The 24,231-nt window shown below is 40.5% G+C and overlaps 1 protein-coding gene across 1 annotated transcript; it reads right to left on the reverse strand.

The window, feature by feature from the left end:
- Window positions 1–1,790: 1,790 nt before the first annotated feature.
- Window positions 1,791–18,680, reverse strand: LOC140598978 (uncharacterized). The gene is made up of 3 exons (XM_072757683.1): window positions 18,471–18,680; window positions 17,876–17,971; window positions 1,791–4,020 (listed from the first exon to the last, which is right to left on the reverse strand). The coding sequence occupies exons 1-3, from the start codon at window positions 18,502–18,504 to the stop codon at window positions 1,865–1,867; spliced, it is 2,286 nt and encodes a 761-aa protein (XP_072613784.1). The 5' UTR covers window positions 18,505–18,680; the 3' UTR covers window positions 1,791–1,864.
- Between the last annotated feature and the right edge of the window lie 5,551 nt (window positions 18,681–24,231).

The following is a 24,231-nucleotide window of genomic DNA, read 5'->3' on the forward strand; positions in this document are numbered from 1 at the left end:
GGTTTTCCATTGTTAAAAGGCCTTGCCACATTCTTTACACATATTTCATTTCTCTGATATGAATTATCTAATGTGGAGGAAGAGTTGAGCAGTACTTACAAATCCTCTCATAGTTGCTTCTACTGACACTCTTGGTGCTACTTGTGTGATGTCGATGCGGACCTGGTACCTCTGAGAAGAGGTAGCCAGGAGATGCTGGCACTCTTAGTGGCCAAAGGAATACCCAAATGAGTCCAAACGTAGGGGTAATTTGGTGACAGGCACTGAGGGGAGCACTTGATGGGATGAGCACTGGGTGTTATGCTATATGTTGGCAAACTGAACTCCAATAAAAAAAATAATAAAAAATAGAAAAAGGAGTCAAGACTGAGAACAATGATATTAATTCCAAGGTGATGGGCAGGGTTGTTTTGTAGTGCAGTTAAAGTAGAAGCACCTACCATATGTAATAAACTAATGAAAAACTATTGTGAACAATAATGTTTGTCAATGCAATAGGTTACATGATTTGATGGGCATCCGATAAAGGAAGACACACACTTGCACAGCTGGAAATGGAGGAGAAAGATACAACTGATGGGTTCCAGCACCAGACAGAAGGTGTCTACTAGAAAGGGAACCTTCTATGTTACAACTCTGCTCCTCCAGACCAAGAAGGGGATTCCTGTTCTTTTGCTTTTCTCTTCCCCATTCCTTTATTGGACACCAGGTAACTTTGTCTCTGCACAAGCATATGGCTTTTAAAAGACAAAACAAAACTAAATGGTCAATGGTACAGTTTGATCAACATCAAGAGGAGATAGAATGAGGGGAAAAAGTGGTTCGTGAAACTACTCTTTTCCATTAATGCTGTGATTATTCAGCTCTTATTGTTACATTCCATGAGTTATTTTGCTCTTACAGTTTGACAACAACAATAAAAGAACATAAAAGTCCTTCCATTCCTTGTTAGTGTTGTGCCCTAGATTACGAATCTGAGAAACCACCAAGGAGCCGAAACTGATGCAAACACATGAGAGTTTATTTACAAGTTTGAGCTTGGGTCCAAGTTTACCCGAAACAGCAGAGCAGGGACTTGGACCCCAAGGTGTGTTCCAGCTCAGTTTTATGGGCTGGTCTAGGCGACCTCCAGAAGGGATGGAGGAATTTCTCAAGTTCTGTTTACATTCTAATATGAGGCTTTCTAGGGCATTAAGCTCTGTTCTCATTCTGATATGGAACTTTCTAGGGCGTTAATCTGTAAGCTGTTTTTTCCTGTAACTGAAGTAAGGTAAAGTTCAGCTCTTATTCACAGGGGCCAGAGATGGCTGTACATGTGCTAATGCTGAAGTTAAGGTGGAATGGCCTAATTTTCTCGGCCTCCACAGTTACATTGGAGAATGTTTAAGTTTTTCATTTATCATTGCAAAATCAAGGAATATTTTATATAATTTTGTTGTATAAAGTTTTAGATGTAGGACAATCTGTCTTAAAGTAGAGACAAGGGATCCCTGGGTGGTGCAGCGGTTTGGCGCCTGCCTTTGGCCCAGGGCGCGATCCTGGAGACCCGGGATCGGGTCCCACATCGGGCTCCCGGTGCATGGAGCCTGCTTCTCCCTCTGCCTGTGTCTCTGCCTCTCTCTCTCTCTGTATGACAATCACAAACAAAAAAAAAAAAAAAAAAAAAAATTAAAGTAGAGACAAATTGCTCTAAAAGAAAAGAATATTGATCATTTTCCATTCAAGTCAAGTTTCTTGTTGTTGAAAATAACTTAAACATTCTCTCACAATCCTAAAACTTTGAAGCCTTGCTCTAGTGGGACTTCTTTGATAATGAGTAAAGGCTGAATAGAGATTAAAGGCCTCACCACATTCTTTACATTTGTTAAGGTTTTTCTTTAGTGTGAATTCTGTGATGACTAGTAAGGTGTGGGTGCTGGGTAAAGGCTCGACCACATTCTTCACACTGGTAAGGTTTCTCTCCAGTATGAATTCTATAATGTCGAGGAAGACTTGAGTGATGGTTAAAGGCCTTGCCACATTCCTCACATTTGAAAGGTTTCTGTCCAGTGTGAATTCTGTGATGTTGAGTAAGAGATGAATGACTACGAAAGGTCTTGTTACATTCTTCACATTTGTGAGGTTTTTTGCCAGTATGAATTCTGTGATGTTGAATAAGGTTCCAGCGCTGTGTGAAGGCCCTGCCACATTCTTTACATTTGTAAGGTTTCTCTCCAGTATGAATTCTGTGATGTTGAACAGAACTTGAATGAGAGCGAAAGGCCTTGCCACATTCTTTACATTTGTAAGGTTTCTCTCCAGTGTGAATTCTGAAATGTTGAGTAAGATTTGATTGAGTACTAAAGGTCTTGTCACATTCCTCACATTTGTGAGGTTTCTTGCCAGTATGAATTCTGTGATGTTGAAGAAGGCTCCAGGGCTGTCTAAAGGCCCTGCCACATTCTTTACATTTGTAACATTCTCCTGTAATATGAATTCTATGATGTGTAGAAAGGTGTGAGTGCTGCTTAAAGGCTTTGCCACATTCTTTACATTTGTAAGGTTTCTCTCCTGTGTGAACTCTATGATGCTGATTAAGGGAAGAGCCATGTCTAAAGGTCTTGCCACATTCTTTACATTTGTAAGGTTTCTCTCCAGTGTGAATTCTGTGATGTTTAGAAAGCGATGAATGACTACTAAAGGTCTTGTCACATTCCTCACATTTGAGAGGTTTCTTGCCAGTATGAATTCTTTGATGTTGAATAAGGTACCAGGGCTGTGTAAAGGCCCTGCCACATTCTTTACATTTGTGCAGTTTCTCTCTAGTATGAATTCTGTGATGTTGAATAAGACCTGAATGAGTGTAAAAGGCCTTGCCACATTCATCACATTTGTGTGGTTTCTTGCCAGTATGAATTATGTGATGTTGAGTAAGGCTTGAGTGCTGTGTAAAGGCCTTGCCACATTCATCACATTTGTAAACTTTGTCTACAGTATGCATTCGCCTATGTCTATTTAGGGATAAGGAGACCTTAAAGGTTTCACCACATTCTTCACATTTGTACAGTTTCTCCCCAGTACGTATTCCGTGACATTGAGGTAGTATTGAGTTCAAGTCAAAATCTTTCCCACGTTTCTTAGAAATGTCACTTTTCTTTCCACTATGAACTGTCTTATGTATACTTAGCCTTGGTGCTTGGCAAAACATGTTCCCAGGTTTATTACACCTGAATGAGTTTTTTCCCACTTGAATTCTCTGTTGATCATCAACATTGAAGGACTGGTTAAGAGCATTCTCACATTCATTTTTAGGTTTCTCTCCTGTATCCACACTACCCTGTGTACTAAGGTTAGAGTTTTGATCAAAGACTTCCCCACATTTACTACCCTCATCATGGTTCCCTAGAAGCTGAGTCCTCACACATCGACTAACATTGGAGCCCTGGTTAAATGTTTTCTCAGATTCCCTGCATTGAGCAACTCTGTCTCCATTGAACAGTCTCTGGTAATTTTGTAGGGTCGACTCCTTAGTGAAACACCTCTCAAATGGATCCTGGTTAGCACTTTCATCGTCATTTTCAAATCTCTGATTTTTAGAAATATTCGACTGAATAGTCAATCCAATTCTTTTTTCACAAGGGTTCAAATAATTATTTTCAGCATGGACTAGGTAACTTCCCAGATTTTCCAAACTGTCATCGTTCCCTAAATATGTAAGTTTGAACATTTGATTTGAGCTTTTGTTTTCAGAAACGCACTGCTTTGTGGAAGTAGCTGACTTAAAAAGGGAGGTTACTGAAAATGTTTTATATCCTTGACCATTTTGGGCAGGGAGATTCTTATGATGGGCAGATGTCTCAGTTTTGTTGTGTCCTTCATGATGCCTTTCATGAACTTCACTCTCTCCATCATTATCCCAGTCTGTCATGAAGTGTAAATTCTCAATGGCATTATTTTTTAATCTACCCACTGACAATCTTTGCAAAGAAGCTTCCATGCTTGGCTTTGACAGCAAGCTCTGGGTGTCACAAGAAGATATGGCTGAAAGATATCAAGAAAGAGAAATGTAAAATTATTCCACTCACTACTCTCAGATGAATATGCTGACAACCAGTACTAGATAACCTGAAAATCAGTCAGAGAACATCAGCAAGATGGCTCGGAAGTAATCATCAGGACTTTGTTCCTCAATGGACACATAAACTTACACAGAAAGTACTGACCACATAGCCTAATAGATAGCTGTAGTATTGTCATGCTATAGTACAAATCACTCTTATATCTCAAAAAATCACAAAAGTACCGCGAGTGCAAAGTTTGCAACACGGAGGAAATTTAAAGTTTAAAAGAAAAGGACAAAACAGGAAACAGCAAAAATAGGAAAATATCGGGCACCCCCGTGGCTCAGTGGTTTGGTGCTGCCTTCAGCCCAGGGTGTGGTCCAGGACCCAGATCAAGTCCCAAGTCCAGCTCCCTGAATGGAATGCAGCCTGCTTCTCCCTTGGCCTGTGTCTCTGCCTCTCTCTCTCTCTCTTTGTCTGCCTCTGATGAATAAATAAAAGCTAAAAAAAAAAAAAAAAAAAAAAGGGAAATTATCAACAACAGGAAGAGTTGGTTTTCAGGAAAGATGAACAAAATTGACAGACTTTTAACAAAATCAAGTAAGAATGAAAAAAAAAGGCCAATTAAAATCAGAAGTGAAGTGACAGCAGACAGTATTAACTGATACCATAAAAACACAAATAATAAAAAGTGACAATGGGTAACTATATGCAAAGAAAGAGATACCAAAAATGTGTATAAATTTCAGAAAAGTTGTAAGCTACCTAGATTTCAGGATTCCAATAAATATTTCCTGAAGAAATATTTAAAAAGTCACAATTGATCTATAACTTCTAAGTAGATTGAAAAAGTAATTTAAAACTTCCCAACAGGGCAGCCCGGGTGGCGCAGGGGCAGCCCCGGTGGCAGAGGGGTTTAGCACCGGCTGCAGCCCACTGTGCAATCCTGGAGACCCTGGATTGAGTCCCATGTCAAGCTCTCTGCATGGAGCCTGTTTCTCCCTCTGCCTGTGTCTCTGCCTCTCTCTCTCTCTGACCTATGAAAAAATAAATAAAATCTTAAAAAACAAACAAACAAAAACTTCCCAAGAAAGAAAAGTTTTATTCCAAATGAATTCACTGGATAATTCAGAGATTTAATGTAAAAGTACTTCTTTTTTCTTTCTTTAAAGATTTTATTCACTTATTCATGAGAGACACACACACACAGAGGCAGAGGGAGAAGCAGGCTCCATGCACAAAGCCTGATGTGGGACTCGATCCAGAGACTCTGAGTTCACGACTTGAGCCAAAGGCAGACGCGCAACCGCTGAGCCACCCAGGAGTCCCATGGAAAAGTATTTCAAATCTCTTCCAATATTTTCAGGGGTGAAGGGAAATTATCAAAATAGTCTCTGTGATTCCAGTGTTACCAGGTTGTCAAAGGTGAAGGAAGACTGTACAAGTAAAGAAGATTACAAACTACTACCCGTGAGACACAGTTATACAAAGTCCACAATAAAAAAAACAAACTAGCACTGAAGCAAAAGCATGTTTTACAGCACAACTAAAGGCAATTCTTCCTGGAATTCAAGGGTTCTTTGACATATGGAAAACTATAAGTTAAAGGCTCCACATTAACAGAATGAAGATCAAAAATGGCAATCATATTGCTGCAGAACAAGAATAAGAGCATATTGGACAATGTTTCACTATTAAAAACACTCAAGAAAGCAGGAATAGAAGCAAACCACCTTAACTTAAAAAAGGCCATATAGGTATGAAAACCTGAAATCTAACACATTCAATAGTAAAAAAAAAAAAAAAAAAAAAAACTGTAAGCTTCTTCTGTATGATCATAACAAAGGGATTTCACTTCTATTCAACACAGTACTGGATATTCTAGTTTGAATGGGAAAATAAACAAAGAAAAAAAAAACATAAATGGGAAACATAAATCCAAATGGCAAAAGAAAATGCAAGTTTATCTTGTTACAGATGACATCCATAAAAAGCCCCAGAGAATCCTTATTTTTTTGTTGTTTTGTTTGTTATCACTGGTATTGTTTATTTCTAGTAATATTTTCTACGACACATTGCATTGTCAATTTTTTTAATAATATAAATGCCTGAATTAATTTGCAGTTTCAACCTTTTTATTTATTCATTTCTTTATTATAGTAGGTTCCATACCTAACATGAAGCCTAACTGGCTAACTGGGTCCTGAACCCAAGACCCTGAGATGGAGACCTAAGCTGAGATTAAGAGTCAGATGTGTAACCGACTGAGCCACCTACACACTTTTATTTTATTCTGAATGTTACAAGACAAGGAACTTGAAAAAGAAGAAATTTAGCTGTGATCAAGTAGAGAAAGAAGCTAACAAAGAAAAATCAGAGATAGAGACCATAAGAAACAGTAACATAACACTGACATGAATGCCCAGATTTTCCAAAAAATAATCAAAATTTTAACTACATTAACTAAGAAAAAAGGAGAGAAGTCTCAAAAATTAAAACAAGAAATGGGACAGAAAACACAACAGATAACTATAGAAATACATAGTGTGATAACAGATCGCCATGAACAATTATATAGTAACAAATCAGGTAACTTCGAAAAATCCCAGAGAATTCCCCTATATATATAAAACTACCAAGATTGAAATATATATCTTAAACCCAACAAGCAGATCTTCACAGACCAATACCAAGAATGAAAGTTGAATGTAGAATGAAAAAATTCCAGACACAGAAAAGCCCAGGACCACATACCTTCGCTGGTCAGTTCTACCGAACATTAAAATAATAATTAATGACAATCCATCAAAATCTTACAAATAGTGGAATGGACAGAACATATTCAACATCATCCTATGAGGCCCAGCATTACCCTGGTACCAAAGCAGGATAAACATCGTACAAGAACAAAATAGTCTAGTTTGTTTGATATACGTGTTGCTACTCTGGCTTTCTTTTGACATCCATTTGCAACTTAAATGTTTTTCCATGCAAGTGTAGAGAGTACCTAGCACCATAGAACCAGATTCCAATACCACTGACCATATCCCCTCTGCTATATCTTTTAGCCTCATGATGTATCGATTCTATAACTGAAAGCCTATACCTTCCATTCCCCTTTACCCAGTTGGCCCATCATCCCTCTCCATTCGACTCCAGAAAGCAGCAGTTCTGTTTTGTTTTTGGAGTGGGTCTGTTTCTGCCATTTTTGCGGTTTCTAGCCATTGATGACATTGAAAAGAGACGGAGGAGGTATTGTGCTGGACAATGTAAATAGACCTAGAAAGTACTGTGCTGATAAGTCAGGCAAATAAAAGCAAATAACATATGATTTCACTTATAGGTGCAGGATAAAAAACAAATGAACAAACAAATAAAAAGCAGAAACTTTGTATTAGACAATAAAATCTGTAGAACTTAACCTACCTCCAGTGAAGAAAGGAGAGAGAGAATGGTAAAACGGCTTTGGTTTGCGAAAATTCCAGCTACAATCTATAACAAGTAAATTAAAAAAAAACAACAGTAAATTATTGCTATTGTCAAGCCTCTAGAAGCCATTCTGCTTTGGGATATAGGAATAATTATTCATCAGAATAGAGAGGCGCACTGAAGGCTTTGACATCCAACCTGACATTGGTTGTGTGGTTCTCTGAGATTCCTAAATGTCCGGGATGCCCGGAAAACATGGAGAAAGAGTAGAGTGGAAGTGCGCTCCAAGACTGTGGTGCTATTAATTCATGTGAAGAAATGACTAATTTCAGCACATGAAAAGAAACCACAAGGTAGCACTTTCAGAATACACTTCAATTTGTTAGCCATGTTGAGAAAATAGGAAAAATCAGAAAACCTCAGTCACTACACAAACAAGAGAACAATGACTCTTAATACATTTCTGATTGATATTATATAGATCATTATGATGTTTTTAGAAAAACACAAAGGGTCTATCTCTGTGGTCTTAGTATATGAGAAAATTTATTTATTGATTGATTTATTGATTTATTGATTTATTTATTTATTTTTTAGAAAATTTAAAAAATGATAAAAACCACCAGCCATAAAGGTTGAAATGAAAAATTGGTTTACATTAAGAACTTCTCTGCATCATAAGCTCAAGAGAGAGAAATAGAGAGAAGGAAAAAAGGATATATATATATATATATATATATACATATATATATATATATATAAAACGCCTGAAGAAAAAAGTGCCAAAACAGAAGAAATAGGCAAAATAAACCAGCAGATCCTTTAAAAAGAGATTATCAAAAGGTTAATGCCCAACTCCATAGTAACAATAACAAAAAAGCTGATAAAATGACCACTTGGGGGACGCCTGGATGGCTCAGCGGTTGAGTGCCTGCCTTTCGCTCCTGGCATGATCCCAGGGTTGGGAGATACAGACCTGCATTGGGTTCCCTTCATGGAGCCTGCTCCTGCTTCTGCCAGTGTCTCTGCCTCTCTCTCTCTCTCTCTCTCTCTCTCTCTGTCTCTCATGAATAAATAAATAAAATCTTAAAAAAAGAGAGATAGAGAAAATGACATAAACTACTAAGTTTTAGAGAGTGTGTGGATGGGGACGCTAGGTTCTGCCTTTGGCTCAGGTTGTGATTCTGGGGTCCTGGGATCAAGTCCTGCTTCAGGCTCCCCGGGGGAAACCTGCTTCTCTCTCTACCTGTATCTCTGCCCCTCTCTGTATGTCTTCATGAATAAATAAATAAAATCTTAAGTATTTAGTAGTATTTGGTATTAAAGCTGAGTATGATTAAACATATTTACCAACAATTTGATCTCATCTATATAACCAGCAGATATGTGTGCACGTTCCACTAAAAGATAAGTTATAGATTTTACATGCCAGTACTATCATGACAGTCCTGCACTGAAAATCATTCCCCTCCATTAGCCATAAAATGATGTAATCAACTGATATTCACACAACGGAGTCAGATGGATCCATTCTAAAGAATGATGCACAATAACATGAAGGAATACAGATCAATTCACAAGCATAGATAGAAAAAAAGCCAAATACAAGAGTTCCCACTGCCTGATTTCATTTATATAAAGTACAAAAATGAGGACAGCGATCTATGGCTTTCCGTGTTAAGAGTGCTGAGCCTTGTGGAAAGGTACCAAGGAAATAAAAGGAATTGCAGAGGTCAAGTAATATTTTTTTTGAGGTCAAATAATATTGTTTCTTGACCTCAACAGTTTATTTATTTTTTTTAATATTAAAAAAAAATTTTTTTTACTTATTTATGATAGTCACAGAGAGAGAGAGAGAGAGGCAGAGACACAGGCAGAGGGAGAAGCAGGCTCCATGCACCGGGAGCCCATTGTGGGACCCGATCCCGGGTCTCCAGGATCGCGCCCTGGGCCAAAGGTAGGCGCCAAACCGCTGCGCCACCCAGGGATCCCGACCTCAACAGTTTATAGAGACGTGCTTAGTTTGTGAAATTCAATTGAGCTGTTAACATATGTTCTATATATGTGACTTTACTTCAAAAAAATATTCGACATGGGAAATTCTCTGGCTCAGTTGTGGAACATGCAACTCTTGATTTGGGAGTTTGAGCCTTGTGTTAGGGGCAGAAATTGCTCAGAAATGGGGACCTAAAAATGTTCACTTGCTAATATTAAAAATAAATAAAAATGAAGTTTAAAATTTAAAAATTCTAATAACCTCCAAAAAAAACTAGATGTAAAGGAGAAGTGTCATAAAGTAGATATATTGACAAGGTGAAATAAAATGTAGGAAGGACGAGATTTTCAAAGAATGCTTTAGTTTCTAGCTCAAGCAATATGGTACTGATATACATAGTTTACAGAAAAAAAAAAGAAGAAAATGTACAATTATTTTCTTAAAATGCCTATACGAACACAAGAAAGGAATAAAAAAACAGGGAGCATATTAGGAAAGACAAAAAATGTAGTATAGCCAAACCCCAATATCTTCATTAAGATTTTTTTTTCATTAAGATATTAAACACAAATAAACCAAATGTTCCTGGTGACACTAAGCATTGCTCAAATATATTCCACTGGAATTTTCTGGAGATAGAACTAAAACATGAGGGTGAAATTGAAAAAAAGAAAACGGAACAAAACGTGTGCAGTGATAACCAACCAAACAAGTGGCATGGCAAAATAAAAATCCTATTGAATAACCTTTAACGCCAAAGGACTTGGTCACTATTAGTAGTTTTATTTTTCAAGATCTAGATGTACAGGATTTCAATAATCTATTTCATGGAGAATAAGCATAATCTATATTTGTGTGCATATTTATACACACATATAAACATACACAGATATACATCCATGTATATAGGGAAACATTTATTTTAGCTCAGGAGACATTAAAAAAAAAATACTTATCACAGAGGGATGACATCATCAACATGGTGAAGCAGGTAGTTCCACCTCAGTACTTCTGAGATAGACATCACTAGGCAACTCTCAGTACTCAAGAGTGAGACTGAAGCACCCCTTGGACCACAGAGACAAGGGGGACATTAGAAGGGCAAGAGGAACAATTTCAGTCTGACCACAATGCACCTTCCCTGGGGCCAGCACAGTGCTCCACCAGGAGGGGCCAGCTGGAACTACAATTGTTCCACCATGAGAGAGAGAGCCCATGGTGGGCACCCAGCATTCCCCAAATGTCAAGCTGATTCTTGGGTGCCCACATAGGTCTGGCCTCAAGGGGATCCCTGGAGGAATCTGGGATCTTATAGACATCTGCTTCTAGTCATTGGTTTTCACAGTGGGTTCCCTGGACAGGTCCCTGAAAAAGTGTAAGAAAGGAAATTTGGGGAGTGCACCCCAGAAGTCCTAACATGGCAATGTGGAGATAGACACAGCAATCTAAGATTTACAAGTGCTCCTGGTGATTCTGATATGGGCTAAATTGGACAACCTCTGCAGGAACGAAGTCACAGCTCATCCCTGAGTTATCCACAGGTAAGTCATTCCTAGAAATGCTCTATGTGGGGTTCCTGGGGGGCTCAGTCACTTAAGGGTCTGCCTTGGGCTCAGGTCATGGTCCCAGAGTCCTAGGATGGAGCCTCACCTTGGGCTCTCTGCTCAGTGAGGAGTCTGCTTCTCCCTCTCCTCACTGTTCATGCTCCCTCACTCTCTGTCACTCTCTCAAATAAATGAATAAATAAAACCTTTTTTTGAAAAAAAAAAAAAAGTCTATGCTTACAGTCATGTCAATATTGTGACAGACACACACACACACATACGATGTGAATAACACAAATCTTTATTCATAAATGAATTTGACTCTAACAGTCTTTCGCGGCTTCCTGCAGTTCTGTCTCTGCCTTCTCTCCATGCTCTCCTTGAGCTTCCTGAGATCTCCCCAAATACACTCTGTTCACATTGTACAATGAATGGAATTCAGATGAAAGTGAATTGGAACTTATATAAATATTTTTTCAAGTTAGTTATGAAATTCATAAAAGACATTAATACAGGTTATGGGAAGCACCTGGGTGGCTCAGCGGTTGGGCGTTTGCCTCCGGCTCAGGACATGATCCTGGCATGCAGCCTCCTTCTCCCTTTGCCTGTGTCTCTGCCTCTCTGTGTCTTTCATGAATAAGTAAATAGAATCTTTAATAAAATACAGGTTATGGAAGAGTTAGTTATACCTCCCTCCGGGACCTGTGAAAATCTCATTATGTCAACTGCATAACTAATATTCTTGACTTGGATCAATTGCTATCCTGAAGATACATTCAGCTTTTAATAAAGTACCACTGTTTTCTCCTTAAAATGCAAATGGAAAAAAATATTTAAAATTCAGTGTTTCTCTGTAGTACTTTAATGCAAGGAAAGGTGCCCTGGACACTTACTTCATTGGGACTTCTATCACGCTTACAAGTCAGACACAACCAGCATCTCCATGTGGACTTTCTTCATTAATTGTACATTATAATGTCCTTAGTCTTCCATGTTAAAGTAAGTAGGAATGAAGTCCCCTCATACCAGAGCCCTGCATGTCTGTGAGACAGCAGCAACCAAATCATTGTACATGTTCACAAATGGTAATGCCTTGGGATGAGATGATTTCAGAGTAAAATTAACATCTGCCATGCAAAAAATGTCAAATATGGTCAAAAGAAAACGAGACACACCGAAAATAATCTCTCTTCAGACAACCATCTCCTCCTCCATCCGGACAGGGATATTAACAGATACAGATGACCGCTGAGTATCATGGGTTTCAACAGTGGAGGTCCATATATATATATATATATATATATATATATATATATATATGAAAACAGGACAGTACTGTAATGTGGTTTCACTTAATATTTTCTATTCTGAAGCTAACATTATTATAAAAAATACCATATATAATACAGGTAACATACCAAAATTGCGATGATTGACTGTTTATGTTCCAGGTGAGGCTTCTGAGGTCAACAACAAGTATTTCCATTAGAAAACAGGTATGGTTTTCATTTTGGGGCACTCAAAAGATACACAAGATTTTCTTTTCTTTTTTTAAAGATTTATTTATTTATTAATCTATCTATTTATTTATTTATTTATAGAGATGCAGAGACACAGGCAGAGGGAGAAGCAGGCTCCATGCAGAGAGCCTGACATGGGACTCGATCCAGGGTCTCCAGGATCACACCCTGGCCTGCAGGCAGAGCTTAAACTGCTGCCCCACTGGGGCTGACCCACACAGGTTTTCAATTGTAAAGAGGTGGTGCCCCTAACACTTGCATTGTCCAAGGCTGCGATTTGAGTGATCTGTGTGTTTTAACTTTGGATTTTTCTCTATAATACTTTGATTACAGATCATGCCTGAAAAGGGATATTGACTTACTGCTTTCTTCTGTGAACTCTGATGTTAGATTTCCTTTCCATCTCACAACTTACCAATTATTTATGTCCTTAATGTTTTTATCCTTTATAAAGATGTTTCTTTTCTCAAGTATGTAGTAAAACCAAAGGTCTTGCATCAATTTTACATTTTTTTAAAGATTTTATTTATTTATTCATGAGAGATACACAGAGAGAGGTAGATGCACAGGCAGAGGGAAAAGCAGCCTCCCTTCAGGGAGCCTGATGTGAAACTCGATCCCAGGACTCCAGGATCATGTCCTGGGTCAAAGGCAGGCCCTAAACTGCTCAGCCACCCAGGGATCCCATTTTTCTATGGTTTCTGCCCAGTATGCTTTGTTATCTTACTGATGTTCAAGAAGAGTGCAGTTCCAGGCACAGATGTGGACACTATTCTTAACAACTCTAAGTTATTCCACAGGATGCATTATCTCATGTTGAATAGTTCTGGTTATGAATTAAATGCCTTGAACATTCTTTTTTTTTTTTTTTAAAGATTTATTTATTTATTTATGATAGTCACAGAGAGAGAGAGAGAGAGAGAGGCAGAGACACAGGAAGAGGAACAAGCAGGCTCCATGCACCGAGAGCCCGACGTGGGATTCGATCCCAGGTCTCCAGGATCGCACCCTGGGCCAAAGGCAGGCGCCATACCGCTGCGCCACCCAGGGACCCCCTGAACATTCTTTACATTTAAGGGCTTCCCCTCACTATGCACCCTCTGCTCCACTATGCACATCTCTCCACATTGTACCTCTCTGTTCACAAAGTTTGCAGTTTCACATAAAGTTTTTGTCAAATTTTATTGTACATTTGTCTACGTTAGGCTGTTAAGTTTTGGGTATTAGTTAAAGATTTTGCCGCATTTTAGACATTAGGAAGGTTTCTTCTTATTGTAAAATCTCTGCTATTGAGTGCTGAACACAACTTAAAAGCGTTGCTCTAGTTGCTACATTTGGAAGTCCTTTCTCCAGTGAGGGTACAGGATATACAATGAGATTTGAGCTTTATTAGACTTTCCCACCTTTATTACTTTTATACTGGTTCTCTGTATGGCCACCGGGGTGGGTCAGTTGGTTAAGCATCTGCCTTCAGCTAGGGTCATGATCACGGGGTTCTGAAATCAAGCCCTGCCACCAGGCTCCCTGCTCTGCAGGGAGTCTCCTCCTTCCTCTCTGTCAGCATCCCCTCCCACCCGCAACACCTGCCTGTGCTGTCTAAAATAAATTGCAGCTTTTAAAAAAAGTAAATACCTTTGTAATTATGGAAGATAAAGACCTCACTGAAGATCTTCCAATGTTCTGAACACATGAATACTTGTATCAAATTAGGTATTATGTGGCAAGTACTGTACACTGATATCTGGATAAAGACCATCCTGTGTTAATCAAAATTAGAGACTTTGGAATAAGGAAGGATTACATGCTGGTGGGAGAACAATGAATCCAGTGAAAAGAATTTTCAAATCAATCGCATTTAGAAATTTTTCTTAAGTTTTAAATGTTTGACTTTCAGAAATATTTCAGAGCATGATTTATTCAACTTTATATTTGAAATGGTTTGAATGATTATTTTTATTCAAAGTAATTTCTTTACTTTGGACTAGGTCACTTTCCAAAACTTCCAAATGTCCTTTCAAAAATCTGTAGGTTTAAAAGTGGATGTGGGTCCTTGCACTCAAACACATCATTCTGCAAATATAACTGAATTAAAGTGGGATTCTCCAACAATTGTTTTATATCTCTGATCTCTTCTGGCAGTGAAGACTCCATTATGGGCTACTGTCCCAGTATGCTTATATCCATCATCACATCCCTCCCGCCCTCCAGGACCCCATCCTTCCCAGTCATTCATTAAGCATAAATACTTAGGTCTACACATTCCATATCATCCCCTATCACACTATGGAATGAATCTTCTTTGCCTGTCTTGGCCAACAAGCCTACGGTGTATGGAAAGACACAATTAAAATATTTATTATCTATTTTCTTAAGATTTACTTATTTATTCATGAAAGACACACACACACACACAGAGAGGTAGAGACACAGGCAGAGAGAGAAGCAAGCTCCATTCAGGGAGCAAAATGTGGGCCTCGATCCTGGGACTCAGGATCATGCCCTGGGCTGAAGGCAGGAGCTCAACCCCTCAGACACCCAGGCATCTCCACAACTCAAAGATTTAAAATAAGACATCCCACTTAGTGAACTCACATGCACATATGTTAAAATGCTAATGTGTAAATTAATACCCAGTATAGCACTGCAGAGGAATCTGGAGACATCGGAACCACCAGGATTTGCTCTACCATGAAAACAAAAATGGACCAAATTACTTTTTTTTAGTGTACCAGAAGCCAGTGAGGAAAACACAACACCCCCAGGCAAGTACAGATGAAGAAGAGGCACATCAAAGACACTAAGAAAGTTTGTGACACTTGCCCCCGACAGAAGCAGCTCACCCTCCCTGACACTCGAAGACCACCCTGTGAAAAAACTCGTACCTCTCCTCAGGAGAGAAAGAAACGACTGACCTGTAGGTTCAGCGATCTGGCTTCTTGGCTGCTGCCTGAGGGACTTGTTTCTGTCACGCATGACATGGAAGCAGAGGGAACGACAGCACCCTCTGGATGCATTGTGGTGGCTGCTCAGACAGAGGGTGAGTGTTCAAACAAGAAAGAGACTACAGAGGTGAAGCAGAGGAAGGAATCATGTTAGGCATCGGACTTAATTTCGGTTCAGGTCACGGTCACGATCCTTCAGTCTGTCTCTGAACTCTGTACTTGAAAACTGTCATCCGTGGGGCACCTGGATGGCTCAGTCGGTTCTGCGTCTGCTTTCAGCTCACATCCTGATCCCAGGGGCCTGGGATTGAGCCCAGGTCAGGCTCCCTGCTCAGCACGGACTCTCCTTCTCCCTTTCCCTCTGGTCCTCCCCTGTGCTATGCTCTCATTTGCTCTTTCTCTCTCAAATCAATAGATAAAAAATCTTATGGAAAAATTAAAAGGAAAAGAAAATGGTCATGGTGTAACTAAATACACAAGTAAAACCAAACCCACAACTAACTAATGTAGTGGAAAATCCCAGACAAAGGAAGCACATTGTAATGGAATTACAAAGCCAGAATAAGACAAAATTTAGCCCTAGGAAAACTACATTAAAATACATGCATTAATTACAGGATCCCTGGGTGGCTCAGTGGATTAGTGTCTCTCTTCAGGCCAAGGTATAATCCCGGAGTCCCGGAATCCTTCCCATCCCCACATTGGGCTCCCTGCATGGAGCCTGCATCTCCATCTGCCTGTGTCTCTGCCTCTCTCTCCATTGCTCATGAATAAATAAATAAACAAAATCTTTCAAAAAACAACAACAACAACAACAAACAGATGAATTCTTCTCAAAAAAACATTCTATAAAACTAATTTTAAACTGAATCTATGTATCAAAAAAAAAAAAAGCATGAATTATTGGCTGGTTTTCAGTGACACAATATAAGGAATATTCATTAAAATCAATCATTAAAGGCTGTAAGTGAAAATCGTATGAACAACCACTTAAAAAGGCATTATACAAATGTATTATTTTATTAATATATCCCTCCTTGAACAGAGGATTTAAGGCTACATCCCACTCCTTAGAACCAAGGAAATAAACAACATCTTCATTTCTAAATAAACACCAAGAACGTTGCAAAATATGCTAAAGGCCACTACACATAAAATACATATTTGGGATTAAATTCAGATACATTCCAAGGAAAGTAGAAGAAAAACCCAATGACTAATTGTCACTGAAGCAAAATTATATTTATGAACGAAAGCTTTCTTCAAAATACAGGAATTATACGAATTATACCTCACTGCTTTCTTGGTTTTTTTTTAAGATTTTATCCATGTATTTGAGAGAGAAAGAGAGAGCACAGCAGGGGAAGGCACAGGAAGAAGCAGACTCCCCACTGAGGAGGGAGCCCAATGGAGGGGGCTGAACCCAGGACTCCAGGATCATGACCTGGGACCAACTGACTGGCAACCCAGACATCCCTCTACCTCACATGCCCATGTCATATCAGAACTTTTGATCTAATAAATAACAGATGAATCTCATATATAACTAATAAGAAAGTGAAAACACACTTGACAAAATAAAAAGAAATTCCTGTCATACAAGACAAATTCATCCAATGATGCAAGAATTAAGAAAGAAGGTAAAAATTGAGAATTTATTATAGCCTTCAAGTTCTAAGGTCTAAATGTTCTAGCTCCCCCATAACATTATTTTAGGTAAGAATTCTAGGATACAAACAGATACGTTATATTATTTCACCACTGAGGAATGGAACACACTGTTATATCCTAATTTCAGTTCATACAAAGAAAAAATTAACTTTCAAAGTGAAAAAAAGGATTAGATTTTATTATTTTAGGGAGGTGCTTTGTTATCTGATGAAATTACTGAGTGTCAATTTTGTACAATCAAGATTAAAGCCTCCATAACATTGGAATGCATAAGCCAGAAAACGTGGTATCTGTCTCCAGTGTTCCCAGGACTTCTGCACCAACCCCAAGTATGCCCACCACTACCCTCACATGCTTCTCACATGTGGCAAAACAAAACTTACAAAGGGCTAAGTCTATGGATCCTGAGAAACAGGGAGACTTCCCCAGGACCGTCACAGCAATGGAGAACCTCTGAGATGATGGAGACCCTCCCACTCCCAGGGGAGTCTCCTGGCCCTCCCTGTGGAATTGATGGACCATCAGTGGAGCTGAAGGAGAATCCTTAGAGAAGCTAAGAGCTTGAAAATGGTGGATAGCACATGTCCCTCTGTGACAGGGAGAAAAATATAAACTAGGTTTCTCAAGAGTGTATCCATTCAAGGAGAACTACTCCCAACACAATTTAAGGTCTCTCTTCCCCCTTCACATGTGGACCGCACCTCTGTCATCTGCCTCATTCATTTCCACTTACCTGGATGGATGGTTACTCTCTTCTTTCTCTTCACACTCCAAGGCTCCTTCTTTTGCTCCAAAAAGGAGACCAGGTCTGGCTTTGACACAGTGAGACCTGTTTATTAGAAAAAAGGGATGAGTATTGTTGGTGGTTCTAACTTTCAATCCACTCTTGTGCTCAGTAGAGAAGAGAAAAAGACACTGTAGATTCAAGAAAATGATTTCCTGAAGGCTGTTGCCCAACTGCCCCATTAGAACACACAGGAGAGATGTCCAGTGTTCAGAATTGTCCTCCACAGCCAAGAACTAGACACAAGAATAAGAGGTGTAAGTTGGAGTTTAACTTACGGAGTGTACTATTTTCTGCCACTCACTGTACAAAATTCCCACGCATCTACAGAAGTGATGATGTTACCTTAAGGAAGAGGAAATTAAAGCTGAAAGGAAGCAATTGAAGACTTTTGTCTCTGCCTATAAAGGGCTACTTTTTCCCTTTACTGCCCAGATCCACATTCCAGTCATTCAAAGAGGAATCTTCCAAGAGACAGACAGTCTTCAAAGGAAGGAAGGAAACCTGAGCGTGGTATGGAAAATCTGGAAGGAGTGATCCTCACCCAAGAAGAGGAGGTGTCCGTAGTTCTCTAACATCACATCCCTGTAGAGTTTCCGCTGAGTGTGGTCCAGGCATGTCCACTCCTCCTGAGAGAATTCTATGGCCACATCCCTGAATGTCAGCAGACCCGGGATCGAATCCGACGTCGGGCACCCGGTGCATGGAGCCTGCTTCTCCCTCTGCCTGTGTCTCTGCCCCTCTCTCTCTCTCTGTGTGACTATCATAAATAAATAAAAATTTAAAAAAAAAAAAAAAAAAGGAAGGAAGGAAACCTGAGTGTGGTATGGAAAATCTGGAAGGAGTGATCCTCACCCAAGAAGAGGAGGTGTCCGTAGTTCTCTAACATCACATCCCTGTAGAGTTTCCGCTGAGCGTGGTTCAGGCATGTCCACTCCTCCTGAGAGAATTCTATGGCCACATCCCTGAATGTCAGCAGTCTCTGCAATAAATACCAATTACCAAGTGGTCATAGGCAGAGGTCATCACGGCCCAACTGATGAAGGAGGGAGTTAGTGTCACCAGGTAGACCCCAAGACCTGACCTTCAGGTGTTTACCAGCTTGTACCCTCCAACCTTGGCCCCAGATTTACTTAACCTCTCTGTCCACCACATCTTTTACTTGAGGCAAAAAACCCCATGGGCAGAGTCTCCTGTGATGGAAACAGAAACTATCCACCAAAAGGTAAGGACCGATCTCCACGTGGGAAAAGAAGGCAGAAAGAAAGCTATATGACATTAAAGGGCCCTGTAAAATGCAGTCCCTTGACAAATACTTGAGTCAGTTAGAGTATAAAGCTCCTGGAGGAAGTCCTCAACTTTCTTAAGGTGAATACCTTCCTAGAGGGAAAAACAACCTTAGTTTCACAACAACAGGGCCATTGTATCCTGTTGAGTGTTTTTTAGCATATGAAAAGCCATTTGGAACTCCCTTCCTCTGCACTTGCCCCAACACCAGAATGTGTAATCAGTTGCTCCTCACAATCCCTGGGCAACTGGAGCCAGTCAGAAGCAGCCTGCAGCAGCAGCAGCAGCTGCAGCTCTTTCTACTGATAGGTTCTGTCCTCATCTTTAATACAAACTCGTTTTTGCACCAAAGACCTCTCAAGAATTCTTGACCTCAAGGTTCTGGACCTCAGCACCATTCCAAAACTACATCCCCCTGAGGAACAGCCTGGACCAGCCCAATTTGAGCTAAACCCCTGACTCACCCTCTACACTTGAAACAAACAGTAACCTGTGGAGTAACCAAAAAAGTCTCTTACCTCATTTTATTACCAAAGTCTCCAGCAAGGAGGAGCACAAACCGCAGTTATATAACCCAAGTGTGTGTAGAAATGCTGGCTTCAGGTGCATGTGGGGTTTCTGCCCAGTTCTACAGACGATGACAAGGCCCCTCTTTCTAAATATCCAGCCTGACCCTAAACAACAGGAAACCTTTCCCCCTTGCTCTGTGAGTCTCTGCTTAGGAAGTTATTCTCAGTGATCTTGAGGCAGCAAATCAAGTTTCCTATCTGTGACATCCACACACGGGTATAGTTTCTATCTGTAGTTCTATAATCTTTCAGGATTTTAAGATTTAAAAAAAAAAAAAAAAAAAAAAGGGCAGCCCCGGTGGCGCAGGGTTTATCGCCGCCCGCAGCCCGGGGTGTGATCCTGGCGACCTGGAATCGAGTCGCACGTCGGGCTCCCTGCATGGAGCCTGCTTCTCCCTCTGCCTGTGTCTCTGCCTCTCTTTCGCTCTCTCTGAATAAATAAATAAATAAATCTCAAAAAAAAAAAGGTTTTATTTATTTATTCATGAGAATAGACAGAGAGAGAGAGAGCGAGAGAGATACAGAGACACAGACAACAGGCAGAGGGAGAAGCAGGCTCTCTGGAGAGAGCCCGATGCGGGGCTCGATCCCGGGTCTCCAGGATCACGCCCTGGGCCGAAGGCAGGTGCTAAACCGCTGAGCCACACAGGGATCCCCCAAATACAATCTTCAAAAATAAAAAATATATACAGTTTTGGTGGCTTATTGGAAGCCCCGTTGGAGAGAAGGGAAAGAAGGTGATGGGGAGAAGTGTTCTAAGATCGAACCTTGAGTATTGTATTTGAAAAAGTTTTTAAAATAAGTGAAACCACGAGGCAGAAATATCAGAGCTAGAGGAATCAACATTTGCAATCTCCAAATGCAGGGAATTTCAGGCAAAAAAGGCAAAGCGGCCTCTCACCTGGGACACAAGGCTTACCTGAGACCGCGCCATTTCTGCTCCCTTCACCTGGTCCTCTGGCTGCCCTCTCACAAGATCTTCCTGGAGATCAGGAGAATACACCTTTAAAGCCGGCCACAGTCTCTCCACCTATAAACTGCTCCCCTGCAGGCAGGACTTTGAAATGCACAAAAAGCCCAACTTCCTAGTCCTTTGGGCCTGGAGCTGTTGAGAAGCTGTGACCTCCCAGCTGGAACTCAGGAACTGATTTTCCTTCTCTGCTTCCAGGGGCCCTCCCCTCCCCCAGATGCTCACAGATTCAGCTACAGCATAGGTCCCGTGTGCTGTGGCCCTAATCCTCCCTGACTCTGTCGTGGAGACCATTACCTCTCCTAAGGCGCAGCCTGCTCTCAATTCTCAGAAATTAACGGGAAGCCTTTCTCCTTAACTGTGGCCTCCCTGAGAATCACCGGGAGCACCGACTTAACACTGTTGTTTTCACCCACACCAAGTTACAGAATCAGAGGGAAATGATGATCCTTTTTGATAGTCCAGGAAATACCTGGGGAGGTGACTGGTAACGAAGGCTCTGCTATTACTGGTTTTAAATCCAGGCCTTCTCCATGGATCAGAGTTTCTGGAGATTTACCTTTTCCTTCTTCCTGCTACACAAAGTGAGAGACTCAGGAATGGACCTTTCCCTATGCAAAATGTCTCTTAAGATAGTAAGTACTGGGTTTCACAGCTTTTCCTGTTTCTGCTTTTTTTTTTTTTTTTTTTTTAAGATTTTGGATATTTATTTGAGAAAGAGAGAGTGAGAAAGAGCACAAGCAAAGGGAATGACAGAGAGGGAAAACCAGGCTCCTTGCTGAGCAGGAAGCCTGACCCAGGACTCAATCCCAGGACCCTGGGCTCCTGACATGAGATGAAGGCAGAGGCTTAATCCATTGAGCCATCCAATCACCCCTGTCTGTGCATTAAAATACCCAGCCTAAAATAATCCTTATGCCAAAAGACATATTTTGGGGTAACAAATTGCTCTCCTTCAGCAGGTAAATGTTGATTTTCAAAACTACCTGCTGATGAAGTTTTAGAATATAGGTGAGGTCCAGAGCCAACAACCAAGAAAGAATTCTTGAGACATCCTTTGGTGCTAAATGGTGGTTTTATTAAAGCCCTGGGACAGGACCCATGGGCAGGAAGAGCTGGTGGCCCGATCTTGTGAGGGTTGGCTGATTATATAGCTGGAGTTGGGAGGGGTTTGAGGATAGCATACTCCCTAAGGCATTTTGGAAGCAAGGTTTCCAGGACCTTGAAGGGGCTGGCAATTGTTGGGAAAAGGCCACGTATTACCTTCTAAAAAAACCTGAGTCATGAGACCCTTTAGATGGCTATCAGTGGGTCATGTGCTTGGGGGATGATTTGCAACAGGTATCCTGGGGGGTGTAGAGATAAAGGAAACTTATAAAATAATTTTTATACATTAAAGTAGACTTACAGGGGACGCCTGGGTGGCTCAGCAGTTGAGGTTCTGTCTTTGGCTCAGGGCGTGATCTCGGAGTTCTGGGATGGAGACCCACCTCGGGATCCTTGCATGGAGCCTGCTTCTCCTTCTGCCTGTGTCTCTGCCTCTCTGTGTGTCTCTCATGAATAAATAAATAAAATCTTAAACAAAAAGATATTTTTTTATTTATTCATGAGAGACGGGAAGAGAGAGGCAGAGACACAGGCAGAAGGAGAAGCAGGCTCCATGCCCGGAGCCTGATGTGGGACTCCATCCTGCGTCCCCAGGATCATGCCTTGGGTTTAAGGCGGTGCTAAGCCACTGAGCCACCCTGGCTGCCCCAGATAATACCCAATTTTAATAAAAATATTGAGGAATTAGAATTCTCATTTACTACTGATGGTGATGTGGGAAACAAAGGCAAAAGAAAAATTAAATTTCCTTACTGCCTGCAGCCTATTGACAAGTCCTTGAACTAAGTAGAGTGACCTTCCTCTGGGAGCTCAACTATCTGGATGTTGACACTTTGCTTAGGGCAAAAGACAATGGTACAATAACATCATTCTAACACCACCCCCTCCTCCTGTCCCTTTCTCCCCACCCCCATCCTATGAGTCTATTTTTTATTTTTGTAAAGTCTTTATTTATAAATAATGAAAGAGAGAGAGAGAGAGAGAGAGAGAGAGAGAGAGAGTGACCTGGGGTTAGAAGCAGAGGGAGAGGGAGAAGCAGATTCCCCACTGAGCAGGAAGCCCCCATCCAAGACTAGATCTCAGGACCCTCAGATTATGATGTGAGCCCAAGGCAGACATTTAACAGACTGAGCCACCCAAATGTCTCCTTTGTGTTTACTTTAACATATAAAAATTCCTTTGGAAACTACCTTTATCTCTACCTCCCAAGATACATGTTAGCAATTTTCCTCCGACATATAGCCCACCAATATACATCTGAGGTGTCTCCTGACAGGATTTATTGAAGAGTACTAAGTGTCCTTTCCTTCCCAGGAGCTAGCCCCTGGAATGCCTGGGTCGCTCAGTGGTTGAGGCTCTGACTTAGACTGGGGGCATGATCCTGGAGTCCCAGGTTTGAGTCCCACACCGGGCTACCTGTGGGGAGCCTGCTTCTCCCTCTCTCTGTAGGTCTCCCTCTCTCTGTGTCTCTCATGAATAAATAAAATCTTAAAAACAAAAAAAGCTAGTCCTGTTGACATCCTGGAAGCCTTGTTTCCAAAATGCTTTGGAGGCTCATGCTGTCCCGAACATAAAGCAGAAACATCAAAACTAGAAAAATCAGTGTTTGCAATTTTTAAATGTGAGGAATTTCTGGAGAAAAAGAGGACATGGCCTCTGACCCAGGACACCAGGCTTTCCTGACAACGGGCCATTTCTTCTCTCCCAACTTCAAACTATATAATCAGTCACCTGTTGCAACCCCAGTGCAGCTCTTCCTGCCCATGGGTCCTGTCCCTGTACTTTAACAAAACCACCTTTCTGCACTAAAGACGTCTCAAGAATTCTTTCTTGGCTACTGGCTCCAAACCCCAACACCCAACACTTTACATCAATGGGAATTTCTTTTTATTTACTTATTTTTTAAAGATTTTTCCTTTTTTTCATTCACGCATGAGAGACACAGAAAGAGGCAGAGACAAAGGGAGAGGGAGAAGCAGACTCCCTATGGGGAGCTTGATGCAGGACTTGATCCCAGAACCCAGGGATCACACCCTGAGTGGAAGGCAGAAGCTCAACTACTGAGCCAGGCAGTTGTCCCATCAATGGGAATTTAAAAAGTACATTTAATTTGTACCATTATTTGGCATAAACTTTCCTATGGAAGGGGAGCATTTTGTCGCCACAAAACATGTCTCTTTGGCCTAAGGATTATTTTATTTTATTTTATTTTATTTGTTTATTTGTTTTATTTTATTTTATTTTATTTTATTTTATTATTTTATTTATTTTATTTTATTTTATTTTATTTTATTTTATTTTATTTTATTTTATTTTAAGATTTAATTTATCCACAAGAGACACACAGAGACAGAGACTAAGGCAGAGGGAGG

The sequence above is a fragment of the Vulpes vulpes genome, chromosome 1 (genome assembly GCF_048418805.1).
Source record: "Vulpes vulpes isolate BD-2025 chromosome 1, VulVul3, whole genome shotgun sequence".
NCBI classification, from domain to species: Eukaryota; Metazoa; Chordata; class Mammalia; order Carnivora; family Canidae; genus Vulpes; species Vulpes vulpes.